The sequence below is a fragment of the Coturnix japonica genome, chromosome 4 (assembly GCF_054131305.1).
Source record: "Coturnix japonica strain WE chromosome 4, WE-NBRP24, whole genome shotgun sequence".
Lineage (NCBI taxonomy): Eukaryota > Metazoa > Chordata > Aves > Galliformes > Phasianidae > Coturnix > Coturnix japonica.
The window spans coordinates 61,015,354-61,042,086 of record NC_140666.1 but is presented as its reverse complement, the minus strand read 5'-3'; the positions used below and the strand labels follow the sequence as shown (position 1 = coordinate 61,042,086).

The 26,733-nt window shown below is 38.1% G+C and overlaps 1 protein-coding gene across 6 annotated transcripts in view; it reads right to left on the bottom strand.

The window, feature by feature from the left end:
* The window catches only part of BMPR1B (bone morphogenetic protein receptor type 1B), a 231,485-nt gene that overhangs the window by 129,649 nt on the left and 75,103 nt on the right, over window positions 1-26,733 (bottom strand). For all 6 annotated transcript variants that reach the window (XM_085547072.1, XM_085547073.1, XM_085547071.1 and 3 more), the window contains one exon: window positions 11,921-11,979. Coding sequence is in view for 2 of the 6 variants with exons in the window: in XM_085547075.1 (XP_085403201.1) it covers window positions 11,921-11,979 (59 nt within the window). In the remaining 4 variants the exon portion in view is untranslated. The remainder of the gene's footprint in view (window positions 1-11,920; window positions 11,980-26,733) is intronic.

The following is a 26,733-nucleotide window of genomic DNA, read 5'->3' as shown; positions in this document are numbered from 1 at the left end:
AGGGTAGGATGGGATTCAAAGCACATATGTGTATAGAAGGACTCAGCATATCAGCATCTGTTAGATGGTCAGAGTTGACAGACGTTAAGTTAAAATTCTTAAGGATATTTAGGGATCTGAAGGAAAATGTGGACCAGTTCACAACAACTGAGATCAAACAAAGAACATTTTTTTCTTCTGGATACCAAAAAGTAATGGACATATGACACACCACAGAAAAGGTATCTGAGAAAATGCATTATAACCTTTTGTTTCTTCACAACTTCCTTCCCACACTTATTTTTCAGTCTACCTAACATACAGACGTCTGCATGTTTAAATCCAAGTCCTCCTTAATCAGTGCCTCCAAACACAAAAGGGAGCACAGCACCTCAAGTATGCTTGCCCTGGCACAAAGGCACAGGATACATTTTTCGGGCCCTGGCCTCTGCCTCACATCCTAGTCCAGCTCCTTGAGGAGACAGGACAGCTCAGTCACACCTCATTCTACAACAGGCTGGGAGCACAATCGTTTCTGAGTTTTGACTGAGTTTTTTCATTTTAATAACATTTATTTTTCCAAATGAGGCCATTCCTACTAAAAAAAGATACAAGAACTACAGTTAACACACATGGTCCAGAAAACAGTAACCACTCTGCATGTGGTACTGCCTGCCATGCCAAAGAAGCACCAGCTAAAACATCACTCAAGAACAGCAGATAAGCACTAAATCCCAATAAGCAGGTTTATATGGGACTGGGGGAATAGAAAGGCCACAGTCCCACACGTACTGCTTCCAGTGCACCTACGGGGGATCATGCCCTTGGGTACAGCAGCCAAACTCATCCCTGTGAATCTGAAACCTCACTGAATCCAAAACCAGCATTTATCCTCATATACTGCACAAGAAAACTGAGTACTACTACAGACTCTCCACTACCACCCTAAAGCAAAGAGAGGGTATTCCTCTATTCACTATCTGATAGCCCACCAGTACAAAGTATAGCCCCAGAAAGTCACTGAAAAAGCTGTTTTCCCTCAGTCTGTAGCAATAAAACTATACAACACTATAAACATTTTCCGCATTTGACTCCAAGATGTTTGGTGCATAAGGAAACACTGCTCCTTTTGTTTTTCATGTTACAGCAGACCCCTTTAGACTCACCTTCCATCAAGATACCAAATATTTTTGTCTTCTATTTTGTGTCTGGTGGGCACTTTCTAAAACCAGGCAAGAGTCTTTTGAGCAGCCTTTGGGGGAGTAATGTGGCACATCACACATCAGACCCATTAAAAAGTGAGGGGATGATCAGGGAATGATTTCTCCTTCTGTAAGCCTTCCAGCACATGGGCTGGCCATGCAAGCAAGATTAGAACTAACAGGAAATAGGGATCTCAAAAGCAGTGAGGAGGAAACAGACCCCACAAAGGGCAGAATTTCCTTTTTGTGCAAATTTCAAAGCAGAGGAAAGCCATTAACTCTCTGCTGAATGTTATCGGTATGAATAGTCATCTTTGCACAGGAACACTTTCTCCTTTTCTGTTCAAAGGGAGGACCCAATGTCTGAGAAGTGCAGGGCAGGTAGAGCACAAGCAGAATGACAGCATAAGAAATTCAACCAAGCATCATGCTCATGCAGCAGTTGGCTTCCCTAATAGCAGTGCCGAAAGGAATGATGTCTCAGTCAGGAAGAAACAATGTATTTCCTTAGAACAACTGATAAAGTTGGAAAACAGACAAGCTTTTGGGTACAGAAAGTCTTTCTTCCACAAACCTGAATAACGGTTTGGTTGCCTGAAAGTCTGTAGTTTTTTTTCCTAGCTAGATTGATTTGCCTATTAAAAGATATTATCTTTCCCAATAAACCCTGTCCTGCTTAATAGTCTCTGAACACTAAGGCTACCACAGAGATACTATGACTTTTTGTTGTAATCATGGCTTGCAGTATTGACTTCTGTTCAGCTTTTTGTTTAACAGGCATCAGCTTGCTTCACAGAGAACAGGCTACTGGTTTTAAAGGCAACAACTGACTACAAAGCATTATTGAATCGATCTCACTAGAAGATTTAATAGGACTAATGAGATAAAAAAACTTTTCATCCACACATTTTCCCCTATATTATGGCAACACTGACGGACTGAGAAGTACTGAACTTGGCAAGTGGTACTCCAACACATGATCTACACCCTAAAGAATTCATCACGTGGAAGATGCTTACGTAGCAGAGAAATGCTCACAGAAACAAAGCTTTTCAAATGATGTAAAACAGGATAGGCCCACAGATTTTGATATTCTGAATGCTTCTGACAGGTGAAAAAAGTTGATTGACGTGCTTTGAGCTCAGGGAATGTAAATAGGATGTGCATAAATAACTGAAAATGTACATTTGGCTAACTAAAATATATTTTTTCTTTTCATAACCATCATTAGCTTTAGCACAAATCTAACTGAAAGACACCTGTACTGTAACATGGGAAAAACAATATTTAGCATGCAATTTAGTAGCATTTATTTATAGAATACGCCGAATCCAAAACAACTCACTGCCACCTCCTCTCACTCAAACATGCTTTCATTAGCAAAGCCATTTCAATTTAACCCCCCTAAGAAAAATCTCAATTGGAAAAAAAGACAGTGAATTACATTTTATAGTTATAACTATTGCATAATGCTTTTCCAAGGTAAAATGAATAATCACTGGAAGATGCCTGAAGATTTGCATTTTTAAAAACAAAGAGTATCTACATAAATTACTTTTTAAAGAAAAATTCCTGTAAGCTGGCTAATATTTACTTCTAACATGTATTCAAAATCTATTAAAATCTATATTTATGCAAATAACAATTGCTCTCTGAAACTGTTTGAGAGGGGGATGAAAAAGCAGTTCTGTAAAGAAGTCTATTTACTGATAAGAAATAGTTCAAAAGCTTGTGGTACACCACATACAAGCTAAACTGACCATAAGTGCAAGGCCAGAAAGCAAAACTTTCACAAGTAATATGGGGTTGAAGAAAGGGAAGAAATTCATTTCTGCACTTAGTACAGGTAAGTGACTGCAAATTTCTGCATATTCATTAAGTTTAGTCTAATGACAATGACAAGAGATACTTCCTCACAGAAGAATAATAAGAACTATTATCAGAAAATATGTTCTGTATAACATGGTGTTTCTTCATTTGCTTTCTAATTATCTGTTTAAAAACTGTGAAAATCAACAGACTTTTTTCTACTAGACATCAGATTTATTTATATTTTTATTTTTTTCCAGTTCTTCCAATTTTAAAAAGAACATAATGAGAAAAAGAGCCTTCATAAGTCACTTACATTTGGAATGAAACTGGATTTGTTTTAATCATACCATCCCAGCCGATGTGGCCTGACCACAAATAGGAATGTTTTTAAAGCATCCTCTTACCCAAAGTATTGTTTGGCATGAAAGCCATAGTAATGGACACCAAATATTAGTCAGTGGATACAACAGAGCATCAAATGTTCAAAAGAACATTCTTCTTTTTGGTAGATGGCCACCTCATATTTCACTTGCTGAATTAGGCTTTCTGTGATTACCAAATCAGAAGGTAATTTCCATATGTATTGCTATATTGAATATTAGCTTTTGAATCTGCTTTAGGACATGTTTGTAAAAAAGTCAGGCACTCTTTTGTAAGGTTCCTCCTAGATAAACAAGAACTGTACTGTAACTGATAATCCCCAGAAGACATTAGCTATTTCTTTTATGAAATTATTTCTCTATATGCAGCCACAAAATGAGCATCATTTGATGAATACCACAGACAGGAACAATATAGTCCTTATCTAACTTCACGTTGCAAGGTTAGCATTGATTTTCTCTTAGTATCTTCAGCTGGCTCACAACCACCTACCTGGTGTACAAGCAATCTCTCTGCATCACAGAGACAAAACAGGCACTAAGCTGCTGGATTTTCTTCCACACAAAGAAAGCACTGCAAAAGACAGCTAAGATAACAGTATTGACTGACTGTCTTTCCATAGCCATGTTACTCTACAAGGCTTGGCAGGTCTGTGAGCCAGGTCATGCCCCAGTCAGGCCACTGGGCACTGAACAGCAATTGCCAGTGTTGTCTCCTTACTCCAGGCAGAAGATCTAGGTGAGATGTGAGCTAGTTGATCAACAAGCATCTTGCTGCCCTGTGTAGTGCTGCAGATCTCTATCTAGAGACACATCTAGGGGATGTTTGGGATATACTTGCTGTTTTTGTCACATCAAATGCAGATATTGCTTACTGGAACACTGTGACCCAAATTCAGTTTGTGCACATCACCAACAAGATACCAAGACTCCAGTCTAGGCATCCCAGACAAAATGCAATATAACAATAGGAGTGTCTACATGCTCTGACACCTTTATTTAGGAGCAATAGGAAATTAGGCATAACAAAAATAGTAACAAGCACCTAGTTTTATTGAGTACTACAGCCTCTCTATAAAATGGCCTCTATGGCATAACTGAACTCCACTGTAGTCAATAGAATTAAATTAAATCCAGTTGGCAGCTGGTCATGAGCAGTGTACCCCAGAGAGAAGTACTGGGGGTGCTTCTATTTAACATCTTCATTAATGACCTTGTTGAGGGGATTGAGTACACTATCAGCAAGTTTGCAGATGACACCAGAGTGGGAGAGAGTATTGATCTGCCAGAGGGAAGAAGGGCACAACAGAGGGACCTGGATAGACTGGATCAATGGGCCAGGGCAAACTGTATGAATTTCAATAGGGCCAAGTGTTATGTCCTTCATTTTGGTCACAAAGCAACCCTACAAGATTGGGGAGGAGTGACTGGACAGCTGCCTGATGGAAAGGAACTATGGTATACTGACGGACAGTCAGCTGAATATGAGCCAGCAGCGTGCCCAGGTGGCCAAGAAAGGCATCAAGTTTCACCAAGGCAAATTTAGGTTGGATATCACTTCTTTCACAGAAAGGGTGGTTAAGCACTGGAATAGGCTCCCCATGGAGGTGGTTGAGTCACCATCCCTGGATGTGTTTAAAAACTGTTTGGATGTGGTGTGCAGGCTGTTATTAAGGTAATTTGGTCAGGTTGTAGTTGGACTCTATGATCTGTAAGGTCTTTTCCAACCTGAGGAGTTCTATTTAGGCAGAAGCAGAAAGAGAAGCACGTTCCAGATGCACAAAAAACCAGTGAAGTAAGTCTCCTTGACCTGAACTATAAGAATTGACAAGAATTTTAAAACCTTCACAAGCAGTCTGCATAAGAAAGATACTAGGGAAAAAAAAGCCTACATTAACATACTTCACACAAATTGCCTTCTGGGCCAGGAAGCTGAGTACAACACTGTTTTTATCAACTTTAATGATGCACAGTTTGGGTCAGAGGAGAGGCAGAAGGAAATGTGACCAACCTTTGACCAGTATGGCAGCAGCATAAGTAACCCCTTATTGCATTATGAAACAATTCATACATGGGGACCTGTTACATTACTGGCCTGTTAACAGCATCACAGATCCTTACTTCGACTTTTTTCATTTTGTTCTACATCAGACAAGCCTATTGCTGTCATTGGTAGAGAATGGAAAAGCTGTTACTGCTTTAATATAAAACAGAAAAAAATACACAGCAGCTGTTCATATTTGCTAGGAAGGCTGTTATAATAATGATGTCATGGAAAAAGGCTGGAATCTATTAAAATGAAGCAGACAGGCAGGCCATTCAAATCCTTCAGACAATATGCATATACAAGTTGCACCATGCACCTTACATTAAAATAAAAACAAGCAATGAGTGGAGTTCTTTAAAAGAATATCATTCAGAACAGGCAACTAAGTTATTATGTAGCTTTCCTTCAGTAAATTAAGTTTACCACTGGAACTACCCAATAAAGCAAAATACAAAAGCTACAGTCAGCTCACTGTCAAATAACCTCATTTTCACCTATAAAAGTATTTAAATCTATTGCAAAATCACATGCTTAAGCTGCACAGGAACTCTCCCATTGACAAAGGAGACAAAAAGTGATTTTTTAAAATTATTATTATTATTTTGTGGGAGTAGGGGCATGGGGATAGGGGTGATATATTGTTCTTAAGTAGGGAATTAAAACACGCAGTTAGAAGATGCACAACCCAGGCCTCAGTTTGTCTGATCACTAAATTTAGGCCATCCTTCTGTGTGGTGCTACTTCTGAGCCACGGCAATTTTGCACATCTTGCTGCAACTTGCTTGCATGCCTCTCCTCAACCCACACAGCACAAGGTTTCCTCAAACATTATGTTTTCTTTTCTTTGGAGTATATTAAATAGAAAAAAGGTTTATGGTGGAAAGCAGATAAGTTTGCTAGTTATCTGGCTGTCTCAACAACTATATGTTGCCCCATTCTGATAAGCTACACTTTCTTCCCTGATAATATCACTAGAAAAGATTTTCTGATGGTGTCCTGAAAACATTTGCCAAACCTGTGTGGGAATTAAGTGACAGGTTTCTTTCTGGCTCAGACTCTGCAACAATATATGGAACTATAACATTGTTAATTCCTGCTCTCTTTCCCATTGGTTAAGAGACAGGCTCACAGCTAACTGGTGACTAGTGAAAAAAAATCTAATCCTGTGAAGGAATCAGAACAACCACCACAACATACAGTAACACTCTCGTGAAAGTTGCAGAACAAACAAATGTTGCGCACAAGAGCAAAGAAGCAGCAAAGAGTCAGCCAATTTGCTTACAGTGGACCCTGGTCCCTCCCTAACCACCACAGACAGTGCAACACATGCACAGCATGCAATGCCAGGCACCCTCTGCCTGGCAACAGCTCCTGACCCAGTTGGGGGGGACCATTATAAGGCATAAAGGCACTGCCAACCCCACAGCCAGCAGTGCTCAGCCCATCACATACTCAACCGCCCTAGAAAGAGACAGAGGATGAACCCTCAGGACATCATGGGATCTGCAGTGGTGACTTCCTTTAGCTTCCTTTTCTTCCCTTCCTTTTTCTTCTTCTTCTCTTGTTCATCTGCCTTTTAGTAAATTAAAGCATGCCCTTACTTGACAGACACCTTTACCCCATTCTGAGATTTCATTCAGAGGGACTGGGGTCAATATAACAAACCACAAGTCTCTTTGGCTTGTAACATTATGCAATGGCACTTGGCACAAAATGCATGTATTTCTACTAATGCAAGATCATATTTTGACCCCACTTTTCTTTTTTTAAACATTCAAGCTCACTTTAGCATATTCTGATGCTAGAAAAATACAGCAAGACTGATCACATTTAATCTTTTAAAGTCACAATAGATATACACAGACCAAAATACAACAGACACAAATACCACAAGCAAAGTTTTAACTTGTTTTCTGGGATGGCAGTGAGAGCAAGAGCTGTATTGTTCAAGATGTGAACACAGTAGCTGTGAACCATGTGGAAAGCAGTGGTCCCACTTCCCTTCCTGTTTTACTAAACTACAACGAAGTCAACTACATACGACTTCAAATCTTGAATATTCTGAAATACACCAACAAGGCCTCATGCAAAGTGAATACATCTTAGAAGTAAGCATTCTAGATTTAAGATTGAGTAAACGTTAAAAGAAGTGCAAGACATTCTGATTTTGAACTATCAAATCTTGTACCTTATACTGTCAATTATAGAATGCCAGCTGCAAGCAAACAAAATTAAGGAAAATACCTTGAGACTCTAAAAATAAGTGTAGCTGCAAATTGGCTTAGAGTGATAACTACTGAATCATCTGAGAAGAAGTTTGATTACAGCCCTTGTCAGTTATACATATCACATAAGACATTACATTCTATTGAACTATATTGAAGACCACACCAGCCATCTCTGCAGGATTGCTGTCTACCAGATTTCAAGATTTCTTCATGAGGATTGCCAGCAAACAAAAATTCAAATTGCTAATAATAAAAGAAGATAACTTTACAGATACATTCATGCTTAGATCATTTAACACTTTCTCCTGCAACTGCCTACATACAAATTTCAGAGTTGACAAGTCTAGCTGCCAAATCAGACCCCTACTGCTTTGCTCACATTTCCAGACCTGTTAAAAGCCTTAGGTTATGTATGTAAGTAGATCTATGTATTTAAATGAAAGTTCAAAAGATTTGAGACAAAGGTAAGATGAGTTTGAACGCCTTATCTCAGGCACCCATAGTATCCATAAATAACTATTATTGTAATAAAATAGTGTTAATATTTAAGATGAACATCCAGGGCAAGTTTATAAACTATTCAGCAATTTATGCCCTTGTCTCATGTCTTTAGTTTTCTTTGCTACCGAAGGTCACACGTTATGATGTCAGCCCAAATCTGGATTTCAAATTTCAATAACTCTAATTTTAAACCACAATACTAAACAATACATCTGATAAAAAATGCTTTTATAAACATTTTATAACAGAGCAAGCTTATTCACTCTGTTACTAAAGTAGCTTTCACATTCGAGTGCCACTTATTCAGCAAGCACACACCACTTGGATATAACTTCCTACACATCAAACATGCCGTACATCAAACATGCCAAAATAAGATTTATCAACACCGATATGCAACACAACACACCAACACTTAGTACAGGGGTTTGTAGTCTGGGCCAATAGGAAATTAATTAACTCCCCAGAGCGCAATGCAAATTGAATCTGCCAAAAGGATTGAAGGAGTCTCTAAAAGAATCCTGAGCTGGAGGGAACTGTGGAGAATATGATCCTTCCGAGCCAACGTGACTGAGATGTTTCATGGGGTCTGGCACTCAAGCAACATTCACTCATTTATTCTCAGCAGACCAGAAGAATTCTCCCAGTAAACAAGAAGCATTTTTATACAACATCTGAGTGGCACTGGCAGGTTGCCAAAGGTACTGCCCTCCTCCCCTCTCCCAGTTCTTCCCCTACAGTCCTTTTCTCACCCCCCATTTCTCTTGGAATACCACTTCCCACCTCCACACACACACACACCCCTGCCTGTGACACCAGTTTACAAAGCTCATCCACAAGGCAGTGACCTTCTCCTCCTTCCTCCATAACCTCCCCAGTCTTTCCTACCCAAAACAAATAGAATTCAGGTGCTTTTTCTCCTTTAAGACAACTCTCTGAGGACCCACTAAAAGTCAGCTCAAGAATCAGGGTGGTTTCAAGCCCAGGCTGTGGAGCAACATTTTTCTGAGCATTGCCAAGGTGATTCCACAATACTGGCTGCTTGCTGGGCTGGGAGTGGATATTCGGTTCTGCTGATGACTCATAAGGAATAAAATGAACCAGGCATACCTTATCTCAGCTGTATTGGTTCCATGTGAAATAATAGCAGAAAATCATTCCAGCTGTTGAAGTTATTAGGTTTAACATGATCATTAATAGTTATTATATAATTTATTCTCTCCATGAAAGAAATACCTGTGGAATACTGTGATTAAGCTTAAAACCTTCTCAAAGGGGAAAAAAAAAAAAAAAATAGCTAAAATGGTTTTTTCAGATGTACAATGCATGGAAAGACCAGACCTATTATTACTGTGAAAGTTGACAATAAATGACAGGAAAAAAGAAACAAGACTTCGTGCAGGTATAAAGTGAAATATTTATATACAGCCTTTGAAGTACAACAGTTCCTATATTTGCAAAGCAATGACAGACAGCAGCCACACAGCACATTAGAGTTACTTCAACCTCTGCAACAGAAAGGAGTTCAAAATGTCTTTAAAATGTCAGCTTGATTTCAGTTGTAAACAATAAATTGTTATAATGCTATTGTCAAAGACTGGACAATCTTCTACAGCATTTTGAAGACAATTTTATAGTAGAGCGTATACCTTTTCAAAACTACCATATCAACTGCAAGCCTAATGCAAAATAAATAAATAAATAAATAAATAAAAATTAAAAAAAAAAAATCTGAAAGTAAGCAATGTTACAAAGAACTACGCAAAACAAGTATGGACCCACACACAGTTTTTCCTACATTCAACTTACTATTGTATTTTCTTTCTATAATGACTGAAATGGCTTAACGTATAATGCAAGATGTCAAAGAAAACTACTCGTTCTGGAGAAGTATTTTAAACACAATAACTCAACGACCTTCAGAAGGCCCTCACTGTGAAGCAGTAAAGGCATTTACACCTACAAAGATGTACAATCAGATGCAATGCACATGCTCATGAAATTAAATCAGTATTACTATTTATGTATTCTTTTCTTCAAGCAGACAAAAAACAAAGAAGAATAATGAAGAAGTAGGATCAGCATTTGTTATCTTACAACAACACAGCGTAAATAAATCATTAACCTTAAAAGGATTTAAAATGAGCTGCATTTAAAAGTCTTTTGTAAAAGGTACTATTTCTAAAAATCAGTTTAAAACCTACTTGAATATCTAACAAAATATATATATATATGTAATTTTCCACAGCCAAGACAAGACAAAGATTAAGGAAAAAACAGACAAGTAATGGATTACTTTCAGCGGTCTTAAAAATTTTCTACAACTATTCTATTCTTTTATTCTATTAAAGTGCAGATTAAAATTGAAAAAAATTGCCCTCAATTCCTATTGCTTGTAAGCTTTGAATGATAGCAGATAGCTTCTACTGTTCTTAATACCTCCACGAACTTACTGGCACCTCAATAGTAATACATCCATTTTTATAAGAAAAGGCTTCAATTTTATTTCAAACTTAACAGACATTCATTCTTTTCCTTTCAAAACCTAGGCACAAGTAACAAAGCACCAGAGCCTTATAAATTCCCCAACACCAAATGTAAATTAAGTCATGAAATTGCTCTAGGATATGTTCCAAGAATGCAAGCCCAAAGGAGTATCAACACAATTTTTCTATTTCAGGCTCTTTATGATACTTCAGCAAGGTAACAGAATATTATAGGGTCAAGAAGAGTTATCTATGTATGAAAAGACTTAATTATCCAACTTCAACAACTTTCTGCATTGTGTTTACAAGCTTTAAGATGAGAAATATGTTTATAAACAGTATAAGCAGAAAGGATGGCAAAGGTTCTGCAGATCAAGCAGCTCAGAAAGTTTTAATTCCCTTGGAATGCTGCATTGAAAGTTTTAAAATTAAACACTAACTTCATATGTTTTGCAAATGGCTATTCGTACTAGTGGGTTTTTCTCTTACTCAGAAATACACAAACTGCTCACTTGCATTGTACTAGTCTGTATTATTAGTAAAAATATGCACAATCCCTACCTCATTATGCGAGAAAGTAAAAAGACTTATGTTTTATGTCAGCTGTGAGTATATGCCTTTACACAGCCATCTCCAGCAAATTGGGACTGTTACCATAATGAAAAAATCATTTAATCTTTCAACAGTCGTCTTGAAAATGCCCAAATTCTTATGCACAAAACAGGCATTTTAACAGATTGCATAAACAAAGAGCTGCTGATTTTTCACTCTGCAGAGCTACTGCTTGTTTATCCCAGGGGAGAGATCAGTCAAACAAGGACAACTTCAGGTACTGGACTTGCTATTACTTAGCAGTAATCCCTAAGGGACTAAGAACGGTACCTGAACATGAAGTTCAAGTGTACCAATGCTCCCCAAAACATAAGAGAGAGACTACAACAAGCAATCTGCACCAGTCATTCTGCTAAAACCTGGTATCAGAGAGCTGCTCACGAGCCACCTTCTCAGCTCACTCACATTTTTCTATTCAAAGACAATTCTTGACCATTCCTTCCTCAAAAGACATGCTAGGTACCAAGCATCCAAAATAGTAAAACCATCAAAAAGCGTATATCTGTATCTTTTTCAAGTAGCCTGTTTACTACAGCCTGCATCTCAAGTGACATTTCTTCAGCTTTCCAAAGTGTAGATCACAAACAGTATCTACTACCCTTTGTGTTCAGTTAATGCTGGCAATATTTTTCTTTCTAAAGTCCATGTTTGTTAGAAAATTAGTTGTGCTTACCTGAAGATCTCAATTTTCAACAAATCTTTGTCTTGTAGTCTTACTAAAATGGATGTAACCTATAATAGAATGGAAGGATATGTTAATTACAGTAAACTTTTAACATAAGCATTGTAATTTAATCATACGAGAAAACTGACAGCTATTTTTTGTTGTTGTTGGCATGTCTTTTACACATGACTTATGCCAAGCAGCAATTCTTCAGCAGGAATTGCACAATATCACATATTGAGTCACTAACAAGAAGCACCTCTTTCCTTTTCCAGCATTTCTGTTCAAACGCAGATGTAAGCTTTGATCTACCTCTACATATTACTCATAATGACTATGTTGTGGGTAGATTAAATAATTAAGATCCCGCTAACATCCTATTTCTTGTTACTAAACAACCCAATCAATTGAATTATGCACTTGGGGAAGAGGTACATGATTGGGCCCAGATGCACTCAATTCCCATCTAACAAACACATTAGTAAAAACAAGTAAAAATGTTTGCTTAAAATATAGATCTAATTACATCCTAGAGAATAATCAGTAAAGCCTAATTATTAATTAGCATCCTGAAATGTAGCTAAACAAAACACTATTAGCACCAGTTTCTATCCACTCGTTTTTCCTTAGCTAAAAACCTGCAGAGACACAGTGAAGATATTCAAGACAAAACAGCATACATATTTGTATGCTGCATCTCCCAGGCAAGGCAGGAAATACAAATTTAATCTCATACACATCTGACAACATCACTAAGTATCACCAGCAATTATACATATTGCTCCTTAATCTGTATTTTGGGCCAGTCTTATGTAAAACTTTACTGTTATCTTTCACTGAAGACTCTTTGCTGACTTGATTTTCTAAAGAGATTCACTTATTGCCAGCCCAAGAAGAGGTGTTATAAGATACTAAACATTTGCAGACCTCAAATTTCATTCCTTCAATTATTTTTCCTTCAAGTTAGCTACATAGTGACAGCACAAGTTGCCTCTAACCACACCTTAAATAACACATTAAGTCTCCCTCAACAGCATAGCTCTGAGCTGAACATAAGCAGCAAAAGCATTTTACACTCAGTATCTCCAGGAACCAGTGCCCAGTCTTTGTTTACAGTGACAGTTCTCCAAGCAGGATACACAAGCAGAAGACTCAAATTACACGTCATTGACCAAGAAAAAGGAGATGGTGTTCAGTTTCAGTTCCATAACCTCCACACTGACCTGCATGTTTGTTAGCCTAAACAAGGAGATTTCAGGAAATGAAGGATTTGCACTTTGTCCAAGCTTTGTTTTCAGATAGAAGATCTCTGCCCCATAGGTATGAGCAGGTATGAAAGGAACTCAGAGGACAGCCACTCACACGGGTCTACTTTCCTGTTGTCATGCCCCTGCATTATGTTACTTTCCTTTAAAAGGCTGCATAATTCTAATATGCTTTTGCACTGCAATCTTGCCTTACACATCCCAGCTGTATTTTATTATTTACTTTAGCTAACTAATTTGTTTGAATCTTCATCTGCATTCGGACAGTACCTTCGGTTTCATAAGAAAATCTCATACTTCATGACTTTAGGTTGTGGACACCGACAGCAACTGTGCGAAGGCTAAGACCCTTGTTTTGTTTAGGATATAATTTTCTACACAAAGATTTCCATGAGCCAAATGTTCATAACACATCCAGAGTCTCAAAACAAAACCTATGATATTGCAAATCCCTCTCTTCTTTTTCTTTTCTTTTCTTTTTCTTTTTTTAATTTAACCTTAAATAATAAGGACATGCAAACTTCACATTTATTTCCCCACAGTTCAAGAGTGCTAAAAATTCATCACCAAATTAGTACATTTGTCTGCCCCAAACACAGAGGAAACAAGAAGTGCTGATTCCAGATGCTGACAGAGCTCACTTCTTAATATCTCTTTCTTTGTCGAAAGACCAAAGATGCTCTACCATATACTTACTAGAGACCTAGCTGTATGCCTTCAGTAGCAGAGGTACTGTTCAGATAAAGTTCATTTTCTGAATTATCAGATAACTTATACTCTAATGTTCCAACTTGCTTTTTTTCATAATTCACAGTACAAGAAAGATGGTAGGAAAATGAGAGGTAGAAACCCAGCTAAGATATGGTTTCCTTCACAGTTCTTTCAAAACAAGAAACACGAAATATAAGGTTTCACCTTCTTATCTCAAATATGTAAATGTTTCCGATCCCGATCTCAGGCTGACACCAGTTCAGTGGCTGCACACAGAGCTGCTGCTGTCCATCTGCTTTACTCTGGTACAAGATCGCAATCAGATCTGGGTCATCTCACCCTTGAGTTTGTTACCCACATAAATTAAGAGATGACACATAACAGCACTTGTCTTAGTTGAAGTCTAGCTTACAGGCATAAAAATATTTCCAGTCTTTTCCCGTCTACTATTTACATAAGTGAAAGAGGAACAACTTATTTGCTCTGTCCTTCGTGCAAGAGGGGAACACACCCCATGCAGTATGATTTCCCATGTCTATGGAAATAGATCAAACATGTGGTATAACATTAAAACACAGAGATTCTTTTTCATTTTACATTAGCTTATTACAAACATACATAACCAATACTACATTCTGCATAATTACAAGCATTACATTAGTCGCATAGGCAAACAATTTAATAATTACTTTTGTGGTTTGATTCATTTCAGTTTCCATGATATGCCTACTTACATTGTCCTGAATGACAAAGATTTTGTGATCAAGCTACTAGCAAGAGCATGAACACTATAACATGCCAAGTGATTGCTTGCCAGCAGCTGCTGTATGATTCCCTGACATTCAGAAGCAGAAGTAACCAGTATGCAGTGTGTCACTGCCAGGTGGCTGCACTCTCTCCATTAAAATCAAGCAAGCCTTAACAGGAAAAGTAATACAGTTACACCAGCAACTCAGCATGCAGTGCTGACCTTGAATACATTTCAACAAGATGGTTCAGGCTAATTAACATAGCTTTTATTAAAAAAATGAAAGTGCAGAACCTTATTTTGTTCTGAAAATATTATATATACATGCTGCATTACAGAACTCCAAACCAAAATATGATATGCCTGCCTTTAAAACAGAAAGACTGTGCTGCTATAACCAAGCTTGAACAGAAGCCTACATTCACAACACCAAGCAACTGCAAATCTTAGGTCATCCACATCCACACAAACACAATATGATTCCTATATTCTCCATCACTTTCAGTTTTCTGAGTCACAAGAAATACCACAAAAAGTATGGTTCCACATGTAATGTTTGATTTTAGTCTACATACTTTGTATTATCTCTTGTCTCTTTTTATCACTAAATTACTCTTTAGATCTACAGTATAGAGAATATGCCAAAAGACAACAGAAAACATCTACATTTCAGATGAAGTGAACGATACCAGAGTAGTAGAAGTGAGAGAACCATGGAATGCATCTAGTCCCAACCCCCAAATCCTTATTTTTCAATACCTACCTTCTCAATAACTTAGATGAGGCTTGAATGTGAGCAATCACAACTCCTTCCAAGGCTGATGTTTTACCAGCCACCCAGTTAAATAGGGAACCATTTAAACAGACTTTTTTTCTGATGTTTACTGAGACAACGAAAGTCACAGCTCAAATCTGGTGCAAGGAGTAAGCCACTTTTCTGCTCTCTCTGACTGGTTTGTTCAAGAAAACACTGCAGTTCTTGGGCCACCTGGTGTGATCTGGTTTACATGCATAATGGGAGCTGCCAAGGTCTCGAAGCACATCGCTCACAGGGACAATAAAAGAAATATGCAAGAGACTCTGGTCTGTGGCCAGGTTTCCCAACTCCAGGATTTACTTTTCTAGCATGAAACAAAGACAAGGCATAAACTACACAGGAGGGATAGGAGGCTTTCACTCTCTCCCCTCTGTGAAAGTACAGGTGTACCTCGGAGACCAGGAGCTGGCTTGTACCCAATTCCATTTCCTATGTGATGCTCTCATAGAGAAGCAAAATCAACATGGACTGCAATGGACAGCAGGGAAATCATCAGTTTGTTACCACTCCAAAAAAAAGAGAGGCACATTTTTGCACAGAATGCAAGCTGAGAAGCCAGGTTTCATTTTAGAATCAAGGAAGCTGCTTCCTGTTGTTTGATCTTCCCCCTTTAGGAAAAGGGCACATGTTAAATACTGCATCAAAGACTTTCTCCCTGCCATCCTGACTTCCACCTGTCAACTGAAACACAACCCCAAGCAGCAGCAGATGCCTCCCATCCCAGCTGGCACGAGCATGTTCTTCATTTGATGTTCCAGCATGAACAGGCTGAGAAACTGTTCTGCTATGGAAATAAAAGGTTTGCACTCTGTCCTACAGAGCCTGCATAATGCAAAATTGTCTTTCAATATCTGAGGCAAGGATTAATTTCAAGGGAAGAGAAAATAATTGTATGCAAGTTCCCTCTCAGGGCCTCTACCAAATCAAAACCTCTCTGCCTCCCCAAGAAAGTATCTTATCCACGTACAACCAATATAATACTGTGATATTCAGCTGTTCAAATTTTCAATTCAGAAACGAATTTTTAGAAGGTAGAGATCCAAATTTTCAGATACAAATAGACCCAAATTTTCAGATGTACATTTTTAGAGCAGGCAGTGCTGCTCTTATTGACAGAGCAACCAAATAAGCTTGAGCTCAGAATGTTCAGCCTGGAGAGGAGGAGGCTCAGGGAAGACCTCATTGCTCTCTATAACTTCCTGAAGGGAGGTTGTAGTGAGCTGGGTGTTGGCCTCTTCTCTCATGTCATTAGTGATAGGACCAGAGGGAATGGTTTCAAGATACAGCAGGGGAGATTCAAGCTGGACATTAGAAAGTATTACTTCTCAGAAAGGGTGGTCAGGCACTGGAATGGACTGCACAGTGAGTCACCAACCCTGGGGGTGTTCAAGGAACGACTGGATGTTGTGTTGAGGGACATGGTTTAGTGGGAGCTATTGGTAATAGGTGAACAGTTGGACTGGATGATCTTTTAGGTCTTTTCCAACCTTGGTGATTCTATGAAATAAAGCACTGTAAAAGTGAAATGCCTAAAAACAAACAAAAAACCAACCAAACAAAAAAAACCAAACAAACAAAAAAAACACCACAAGACATTCACATAATCATAAAGCTTTCATAAAAAAATTAAACTGTTTAGCTAACTTGGTGATAATTTTTCACAAGATGGACTTGATTGAATCGACTGACGTATACAACTGCATCATTTTTTTGTTTCCATAAATTTCCACCACTATCAAAACCTACAGATTACCTTCATCATGGAATCTGAACAAATCTGGCAGTGAATGTGAAATTTCAAGTCTTTCTCATCAAAAATAGTTACAAAAAGGAAACCTATACAAACTGATTCAAATAAACAGATAAACCTTGTCACTGAGAGTGAGATCACACTTTCTGGAAACCATCCAGAGCTTTGCATTCCTGTTAAACCCAGAGGAAGGCACTCCTGCTTCACAGGCTTGGCAGCCAGTGCTCCACAGCAGGAGCAGCACAGCTACTCTGCCTGAAGTGATCTTGCAGCAGGAATAAATGCTGCCACAAGTGCAAGTGTAATCAGGATCAAGGAACAGGCCAAGGAGATGGTCAGTCCTATCATGCAGTGCAGAAAGGTGACTAGTTAGTAAAGGACAGGAGAGCCTTTCAAGGAGAGGTAAAATTCATGGTAAGCTCATTCTTCTATTCCTCTTTGCTCCTCTACTCCTTCTTCTCTTTCCCATTAGCGGAAACATCAAGCTATCCAGGCAGTGTACTGCATCATAAAGCAATCATGTCAAAGGAATCAGGCCACTTTCTGTCATTGATTTGATGTGGTGTATCACTGAGATAGATGAGTCAACATGATAAACAATAATAATTCAACCAAGCTGTTGGTTAATATTTCTCATAGCCTTCATGTAATAAGTCAATTTGATGGTCTAAAGCAAATTGCTGAGTCCAAACTGGCTTTTTCTTGTAATGGAAAGATTCACTTATGTTCCAGCCTTATATTTACACTTACCTTTTCCTTTTATAACAATGACCTTTATTTTCTGGGTTTTCCTCCTTGTATACATCAATTGCATCAATATAGAGAAATATAAAAAAATCTTACAGAACAGAACTACAGCACTGGCAGGTGGTGGACATGAACAAAACTGTAATTTTTTTTGTTAACTAGCTACATAGAAAAAAAAAAATATTACCTCAACAATGTCTTTTCAGTTCTGCCCTACCAATTCGGTTTTAGCTAGAGCAGCTTGTTTACTCCGTCTCCTGTCTATCTGAGGCTTTTCATCTTCCCACCTGAAGTTCAACAGAATACAAAGCCTCTATATTAGGAGGCTCTTTCAAGTGTTTATTGACTGTACATAATCTCTAGGGTGTTTTGTTCCTTTAAAAATAAAGAAGCAGAATGTTTTATTATTATATTAAATGCTTGAATTTGTATCTTCATTGACCCAATCCATGAGTGGAGTTTATAAGCAGTTGATTTTAACTCTGTGTTCATTGATGAAAAAATATGCTGTCTTTTTATTCCATTTAGCTTTATACCCCTTATATTGTAAAACTTAGTCTCCAGAATAGAAACATCTATTATTCAGACTGTCAACACTAAAAACACCAGCCATACTGTGCATTAAGTGTCTCCTTCAGATGCTGGTGAATCCTTTAATTGTGATTAAAGTGAAAAATACATGAGAGTCTGAAGCATGGCACACTCATTTCATCCATGTGCCCTGAAGTACCCATGACTATGTAGGCAACAAAAAACTGATCAAGTTGCATTATCTGCCCATACAGTCCCTGAACAAGAAGTCTGTTCACATTTAAGTAGGACACACTTCCCTCAAAAGACTGTACCACGTCATGATGGTCAGAGGTTTCTGCACTTGGGGATGCTAACGTTGCAGTGCAGAAGTACCACCCACACAGGCAAACAGCTTGCCCCACCCTGAAAACCACTCCAGCTGCAGCCTTCACCTTGATTTCAAACCAATGAAATAAATGTTCTGAGCACATTATTCCAGACACAGTCATCCATGAGAGGTGCTGAGCCCCATCCAGGGGCGCTCATAGGGTCTGTGTGTAGGCAATAAGCATCAGATTCACCCAGCCCACCCACAGGAGGCATAAGTTGTGCCTTGGGGGCCCTGGCATTGTGCTCAAAGCCCTTTCTAAGAGCCAAGACAGTAAGCTGAGTAAGATATGATGCGTACAGAGCCCTGAAAAATTCTTTAAAAGGAAACATCAAGCCTGCATTTGAAGAAGGTTCAGCAGCCACATAACTGTAATATGAGCAGTTCCAAACTCAACCATGTATCATTGTTTGCCTTAAAGTTTGCATCCTCAAGTCACAATTCATACAGCAAACACCAATGTAATGAAAAAAAGCTTCTATCCTCCATACTTTATGTTAAACCACAGGAAGCCAGGTAAGTAGGTTAGAATGGACAAGATAGGTCCTTCATTTGCTGTTCCTGTGACTTCTGTGGGATGCTGCCATTCAATGTTCCCCTCATATATTATTCTTAGATACAAGACACTCCATTATAACTCCTCCTAGGTGGAAGAGGGCTACATCTGTCTCAAGAAAGGATTCACACAGGACTCAAGGGCCAGGACTGAAGATGCTTCAAGTCTTCTTCATTCAGCAGAAGCTCTATAAATTCCTGGAACTGTTACCAGTAGCACAGAGCATTAGTTATTTCTAGAGAGAAGGGAAGGCAGGACCCACTCTGAAAAGCATTGCAGAAGCATGCGTTGGGATGAAAACAGTAGCCCTGCACACATTCATCAAGCACAGCACCTTCAGCTCTTCCATTTCTTCTGTTCCTGGATGCCAGCTGGGCTGTAGAACCACCAGGAACATAAAGTTGCTTCTGCTTCATGAAACCTTCTTAGAAAGCAGAGATTCTCTAGATAACCAGGCCTGTGCATATTACACTTTCCCTATCATGTCATACAAAACCCCATTATTTAATTCAATGGCACAACAGAAGTTGCTGAATGTGACTGTAACTGCATATTCAGTTATTACCCGGAATCAATCAATCACCCTGACTTCCTAAGATCCTATTGCTGTTCAGAGCCATGCCACTCAAGCAGCTCAGGAATAAAAATAAAACAGAACAAAAAACCAGCAGCAGTTCTGAACCTGCTAAGAGAAGAAGAGGACCAAATAGAAATCTTCAGATGCTAAACTTGGAGAAAATCTGACCTCATATCCAAACATGAATGGCAACATAAATATTCAAAGAGAAGGCCATAAGAAAGTAGAATCATCAACAGGTAGGGATTCACGTCATCTACTATAATAGATCAGACTTTCACTCCTAAAAAATGATGTGAAAATGGGAGTGTCAGAAAACACTGCTTGAACTAAAATCTTTCTGATACTCGCTTATAGTAATTATATTCTCACTTTTGCTATGAAACTTTAAAACCACTAGCACAGACATTTGGGAATTGTCTGTTTAAAGCCAGAAACAATCTGAATCCACAAAGGAAGAAAAGAATTAGTACAATTGCCTTTTCTTGATCAATTTTTCATTCAAACTACCATTTCACACTGGGGGGGGGGGGGAGGGGGTGGGAGTCTTTGGAAAATAGTGAATGACTTTTTTTCATGACTGAGTATCTGGTTTATATTTAAACATACAGGAAATAGATTCTCCTAATCAGCCCTTTTTTCCTACTGCCAAAAATATAAGTATGCAGCTTTACAGCCAAAGCAATCTGTCATCCACTTCTTTCATAATTGATTTCAAACTCCTACATTAATTCAATGTTGCAAATGAGAGCTTAAATGCAGCAGAACCAGGAAAAGCAAACGTTAGAATCTCTCTGATATGTGGACATATCCGATAGAGCAACTCCTTTTGTGGACTATTCTTGGGTTATTTTTGTAGACAGCTGAATTTCATTCAAAAGCCAAAGTAAACTCCATCTTAAGCCACAGGAAAAGAAATCAGTATAGGAAAACAACATAATCTGTCCCCAGAAGAAGAAGTACATAACAAAATGTACTTTTAAATATTCTGTTTGCATACAGAATCATTCCCTGTTTACAAAAAAAAAAAAAAAAAAAAAAAAGTTACCATACATTCCACCTTTTCTAAATGTGTTCTGTTTTTCAAAAATACATATCTCTATGTATCTATATTTTTTTTTCATAGACAGAGTCCTGGAGAATGGCTTACATATGTATAATTAATCCCCAGTTTTTTTCTTCATAACAAGTTTATAACATGCAGAGCAACTGCACAACTCACCAACATGTAGTAAATTAGCAATATTTAGAGATTTTCAGAATCACTGCCCAAGTACAAGCAACATTAAGTCATAGAATCGTTTCAGTTGGAAGGGACCTTTAAAGATATTTACTCTAGCTTCCCAAGACAAGGAACAGAAGCACCCACAGCTCCATCATGTACTCAGAGTCCCATCCAGCCTGACCTTGAGCGTCTCCAGTGATGTGGCATCCACCACCCTCTGGGCAACCTGCTCTAGTGCTTCACCACCATTACTATAAAAATCATTTTCCTTAAATCCAGGCTAAATATTTTCAATTATCTACCTCAATATACAGGCTACCCTAAAAAAGCATGACTGTAGACACCAGCTCCCAAACACAGATGCTTGTCATGTAGCAGGAACAAGCATTTTAAACTGAATCTCTAAGAGATAAAAGCTCACTACATCTGACACCATAAGTGACAGATGATTGATCTGTTTCCAGTTTATCTGACAGTCAGAGAGGAGTCCCCCAAAGGAGGCAGACATTCATATACACACAAGGAACTCTTTCATTCTGACTCAAAGCAGGCAACATCAAAATAACTTGCAAGATTTATAACTTAGGGGATCAGAAACCAAAAAAATATAAGCCCAGGTCTGAAAAATTTGACAAGTATTTTAACAAAAATATGGCACAATAGTTAATGCAGTGTGACAAGACAGAAAACACTCCATTGCTAGAACAGGGCACCTGAACAAACATTTATTATCCTGACCCATGTGTAACCAAAGAGAGCCAGAGCTTATATGCTAATGCACCTTACTTCAAAGATTTCCTTAAGCTATATCAGAAGGCAAAATCTTTAACACTGAGAATTTTAGCACTGAAGAAAATAGAGCTGACAAAGTGCCATGCTGGCAAAAGAAAAAGACACTGAGAAGCATTCAAAGATATGAACCCTTTATCTCTCTCCAAGTTAACTATTGCTGTTTTCTGCAATTGCAATATCTGCATCTAGATGAGCTTTGTTCCAGCACAGAAAAAGAATATTTGACAATAATTTCAATTTCCAAAGTGTTTTAGTTTAACTTGGCAGGTAGCTATGCATTTGCTTCACCGCTCAATGGGACAGGGGATAATTAAAAAAAATATACCTGCATACCAATTCCTCACTAGTCATAGAGCAGCCAACTCTCCCCCATTTTTCAAGGCTTTTGTTTTTGTTTTGCATCATGTCCTGTAGCATGGAATACCCATTTCGGACAATTTAGATCAGCTGTCCCACTTCTGTCCCATCCCAGCTCCCTGTGCCCTCCCAGCCCCCCTCACTAGGAGAGCAATGTGAGAAGCTGAGCAACTGAAACATCCTTGGCTCTGTACAGCACTGCTCAGCAACAACAAAATCATCAGCATGTAATCAATATGCTTTTTATCCTAAAGCCAAAACATATAATCATACCAGACACTATAAAGAAAAAAAAAAAAGTCAACTTTGTCCTAGCTGAAACCAGGACACTAAGATACTCCTTGATCCCAAGTAATTTTTGAAGTTACTTCACTTAAGTGAGCTTGCAAATGAGCAATTAGACTTTCTGGCAGCTAGTGGAAAAGAAAGACACAGCCAAAGCGAGGAAAAGAACTACTGTGGCAGCACAATCCACTGTTCAGAATTTTAGGTCACATCCTGGGACTGTTTAGGGGGTCACGTGACAGAAATTCAGAAGTGGATTAAAAATAAAAAATTACAGAGCCATCCCCACCAGCACAAAATAAATCCTAACACCGCAAAGACAACCTCCCTAAATAAATGTGGACCCCTGCTGGGGTCCACTGTGAGAAAGAATAGAGAGGTAGGAACTCAGGATGTTTTCCCCTTTGTAACTGATCTGTATTTCCCATACTATTGAAGAAATCAATTTTGGAAGCCAAGTAAAAGGGTCTGCTTCTCTACATACGTTTACCCAACCATCAGTCTGAGCAAGTTAAATTAGATGTCTGATGAAGTTAAATCATAAGCCCGACACCTTCAGTGTTAAGTCTGAGGACAAAATGGTTGAGCAAGGTCAAAGATTTAGGGTCCATGGAAACCAGAGTCTGGCCTTCAGGTTCCAGCTCTGAGTAAAGGCTGCTCAGACCCAAGTTTATCCTGTAGAAGCCTACCCCAAGCCAGAAAACACAAGCAATGTCCGTATTTTTCAGAATCCAGAAGTTCCTAGAACATGATGAAGCAGGGGCTGGTTGTTCTAACAGCCGCCACAAATACAGTATAGTCATATCTGTGTTAACAAAACAAGTCTGCAAAATCACATTTATAAACATAGTATAAAATTATGAGCCCAAAGACTACATTTGCAAAACGTTCTCAGTTTGTTTTGGAAACAAAACCAGGATGTTTAAAAATCTTGCATACAGTAACTGTTGAATGACACTGAACAACATAAATAGGGGTACCAGAGGGGCAAGTAGAGAACTTTGTATCTAACATTTGAATTTGAAGAGATTCAGTCTCAGAATGTTATAAATAAGATTTGGTCAGATCCAGATCTAACTCAGAGCTTGCTTGTTATTAAAGTGTTGCTAAAGCTATGGATGAGCTATAGAGAGAAGAAAGAATGTCTGCATTGTACAAGAAGATAGACTTGTCATTAGAAGAAGTTTCTTGTATCAGATAATCCAACACTACTGAAAAATAAGAAATGATCTTTTGAACACATTTGTGAGAGTACGTTTTTAAAAGGCAGCAGATATGCTCAATATCCACCAATTTAACTGGAAAAGAAGAGCAAAACCAAATTAAATTACTTCTTCCTGCAAGCCTTGCTTCTTTGTCTACTTATACAATACTGCCTAGAACAGTATAGTACCTGCCTGAAGAAGTGACAGCTGAAAAGAGGAAACTTGTCATGTATTCTATCAAGAAATAAAATGCTTTTGTTAATATTTACTACTGCATTCTCACAAGTTTCCGTACTGCTACTGGAACAATTCCCATGACAGTAAGGTGAGGTACCACTTCACACTCAGTGAATCATAGCATAAATACTTTGGGGAAAGAGATAAAAAGATACCAATGCAGGAAAGATAAGACCTTTAATTCCAAAGGCATTAAAAAAAAAAAAAAAAAAAAAAAAAAAGCCCATGTAACTTCAAGGCCATTTGTAATTTGACATCCAGACCAAGAAAGTATTTTCAGGGGATTCAATTGATATATAAGCAAAAACAGTTATTAAATTAATGCCAGACAGCATGGATTTACAGACAATACATCCAGTGAAATAAAGTAGGTTTCATTTACTGAGTAGAACAAATTTAATTAAATAAAGATTTAAAAGTATTGTACATCAATATTTGTGAGGCATTTGTACTAATCAAAATTGAGATTAAACATTCTTGTTGAAAATAACTAATATTCACACATTCAAAAGACTGGCCAAACATAGAGTTTATGGTCTTAGAGTCATGACCAGTACAGAACTGCTAGTGAGAGCTGCGAGAAGGCTGTGCAAGAACACGTATCAGCTCAGCAGTATTCAACACTAAATTGAAACAGATTCTCCTTACAAAAAAAAAATAATAAAAATCTAACCACTGCATCACCAATGAAAAGGTTTTTATTAACACAAACACAAAAAGGCACACCATTCTTCTCTTTAGTTTATTGTATTGTCTTGCATGAGTACAGATTGCTTAATTTGCTGACAGGAGGAGAATAAAGTAGCATGTGTCCAGTACAGTACAACCTGAAACTGATAACCTTATCCTACTTGAATGTCACGTTTACTTTGGTAGTGCATGAGTGATATGAAGCCAGAGGAAAATCAACAACAAAAATCCCCAAGACGGTTAGGGGAAGAAAGGAACAATAATAATACAAATAAAAAATAAAAAAAAATTTAAAAAAAGCTACACTGAGCAATTGATCTCAGGCAAGATATTGGAGTCAAATTTAATCATATGCTAAGCAAAAGCAAGCATGTCTCAGGCAAAGTGGATTACCTTTGCAAATGAGCAAGCACTGAAAGGAGAGTTTACTCAATTCCTTTTTATACACTAGGGCTGGAAATACAGATTGGAAAGGAACACTGCTGAGAAAACAAACCAGCCAGAGGAGGGCCTCAAAAATGGACTGGAATTCAGGTAGCAAGATAAGAAGGCAGGACAGCCTGTGCTGGATAAAAAACATCAGGAACAAAATATTGCATGACCTACAAAATTTAGTTGTACGAAGAAATTAAATAAATAGATTGAGAAGAAAGGTCAGAACAGAGTTGCTAGAGCACTTCACTACTTCCCCTTGTTTCAAAAATATACAGGATCTGTCTAAGTTTGCACAAACCCTGCTGGATCATATATAGGATAAGAAGTTTGCCAGGCAAGCATCTGAACAAAACAAAGCTTGCTGTGCTTCTCTGCTTGTTCAACATCAACATCAGGAGCTGGAAATGCTGCTTTCTGAGATTACGGAACGAGCTCACCTTCTTGTATAATCACCTAGAGTAACATCCTTGTCACTAACTGACAGAACTAATAACACACACCCACAAAAAAATAAAAAAAAATAAAAAATATATGTATATATATTATATATATAAAAAAAGCTGCAGTGTCAATGAAGCTATATTCACATCTGGAACCTTCGCCCTGCACAAAATAAAACAGTAAATCCCTTTTAGATGGTGTGGCACATCAGAGCCTGCTACTAGCACTAGTAATAAAGAAGGTCTGTGAGGAAAGATGATATTCTTTATGAAATCCAAATACACTCCCATGAGCTTTATATCACCTGATATTCCAATGCTGTGGGAAGAAACTGCCTGCTCAGTTATCTTGAAAATTGATTTTGGTTTTGAATATCTTACATGACCTGCGACTTGAACGCATCAATCCTTCACATAACAACAACACAACCTTTACTGAATAGGCAGAACAAAGCCTTTTCTTCATAACCCATATTTACACTTGCTGTGAAAGATGTGCTTGACTAACTGCAATCATCATCTGATCTGTTCCACTAGCAAGCAGTTATTGCTCTTGTTTACTTACCACCGTTAGACATACTTAGCAGATGGAATATTCCTTCTCAGTTCCTGAATTCAATGACAACCTACTCTTCACATATATAGCACCTCACAGCGTCTTGCAGGTTCACATGGAAAACAATTGACTTCTTCATAAAAAAAAAAAAAAATCTAATATTTCTCCATGAACTTGATCAAAACACCTTTATCTTCTCCTGTTTTATGCAGACTGTTGATCAGGACTACCAACGGAAGAAAGCACTGTTAAAAAAAGGATTAATCTAAGAAAAAAAAAAAAAAAAGAGGCAAACAAAGCACAGTATAAATCAGTGAAGGATTCAGAGCAGACATAAGAGAGGTAATGAAGATATCACATAAAAGCTCTGATTTTGGATACAGTCCTTCAAATAACATCTTAATTAGCTACAGGAAGTCCAAGGATTACGAGTTACTGAAAAGGTCCTTGTCCTATATCTTCTCATTAAGTCCACCTTAGAAAACCATTCACTGTCTCTCTGAGTACTTTCTGCCTAACTGACACTCA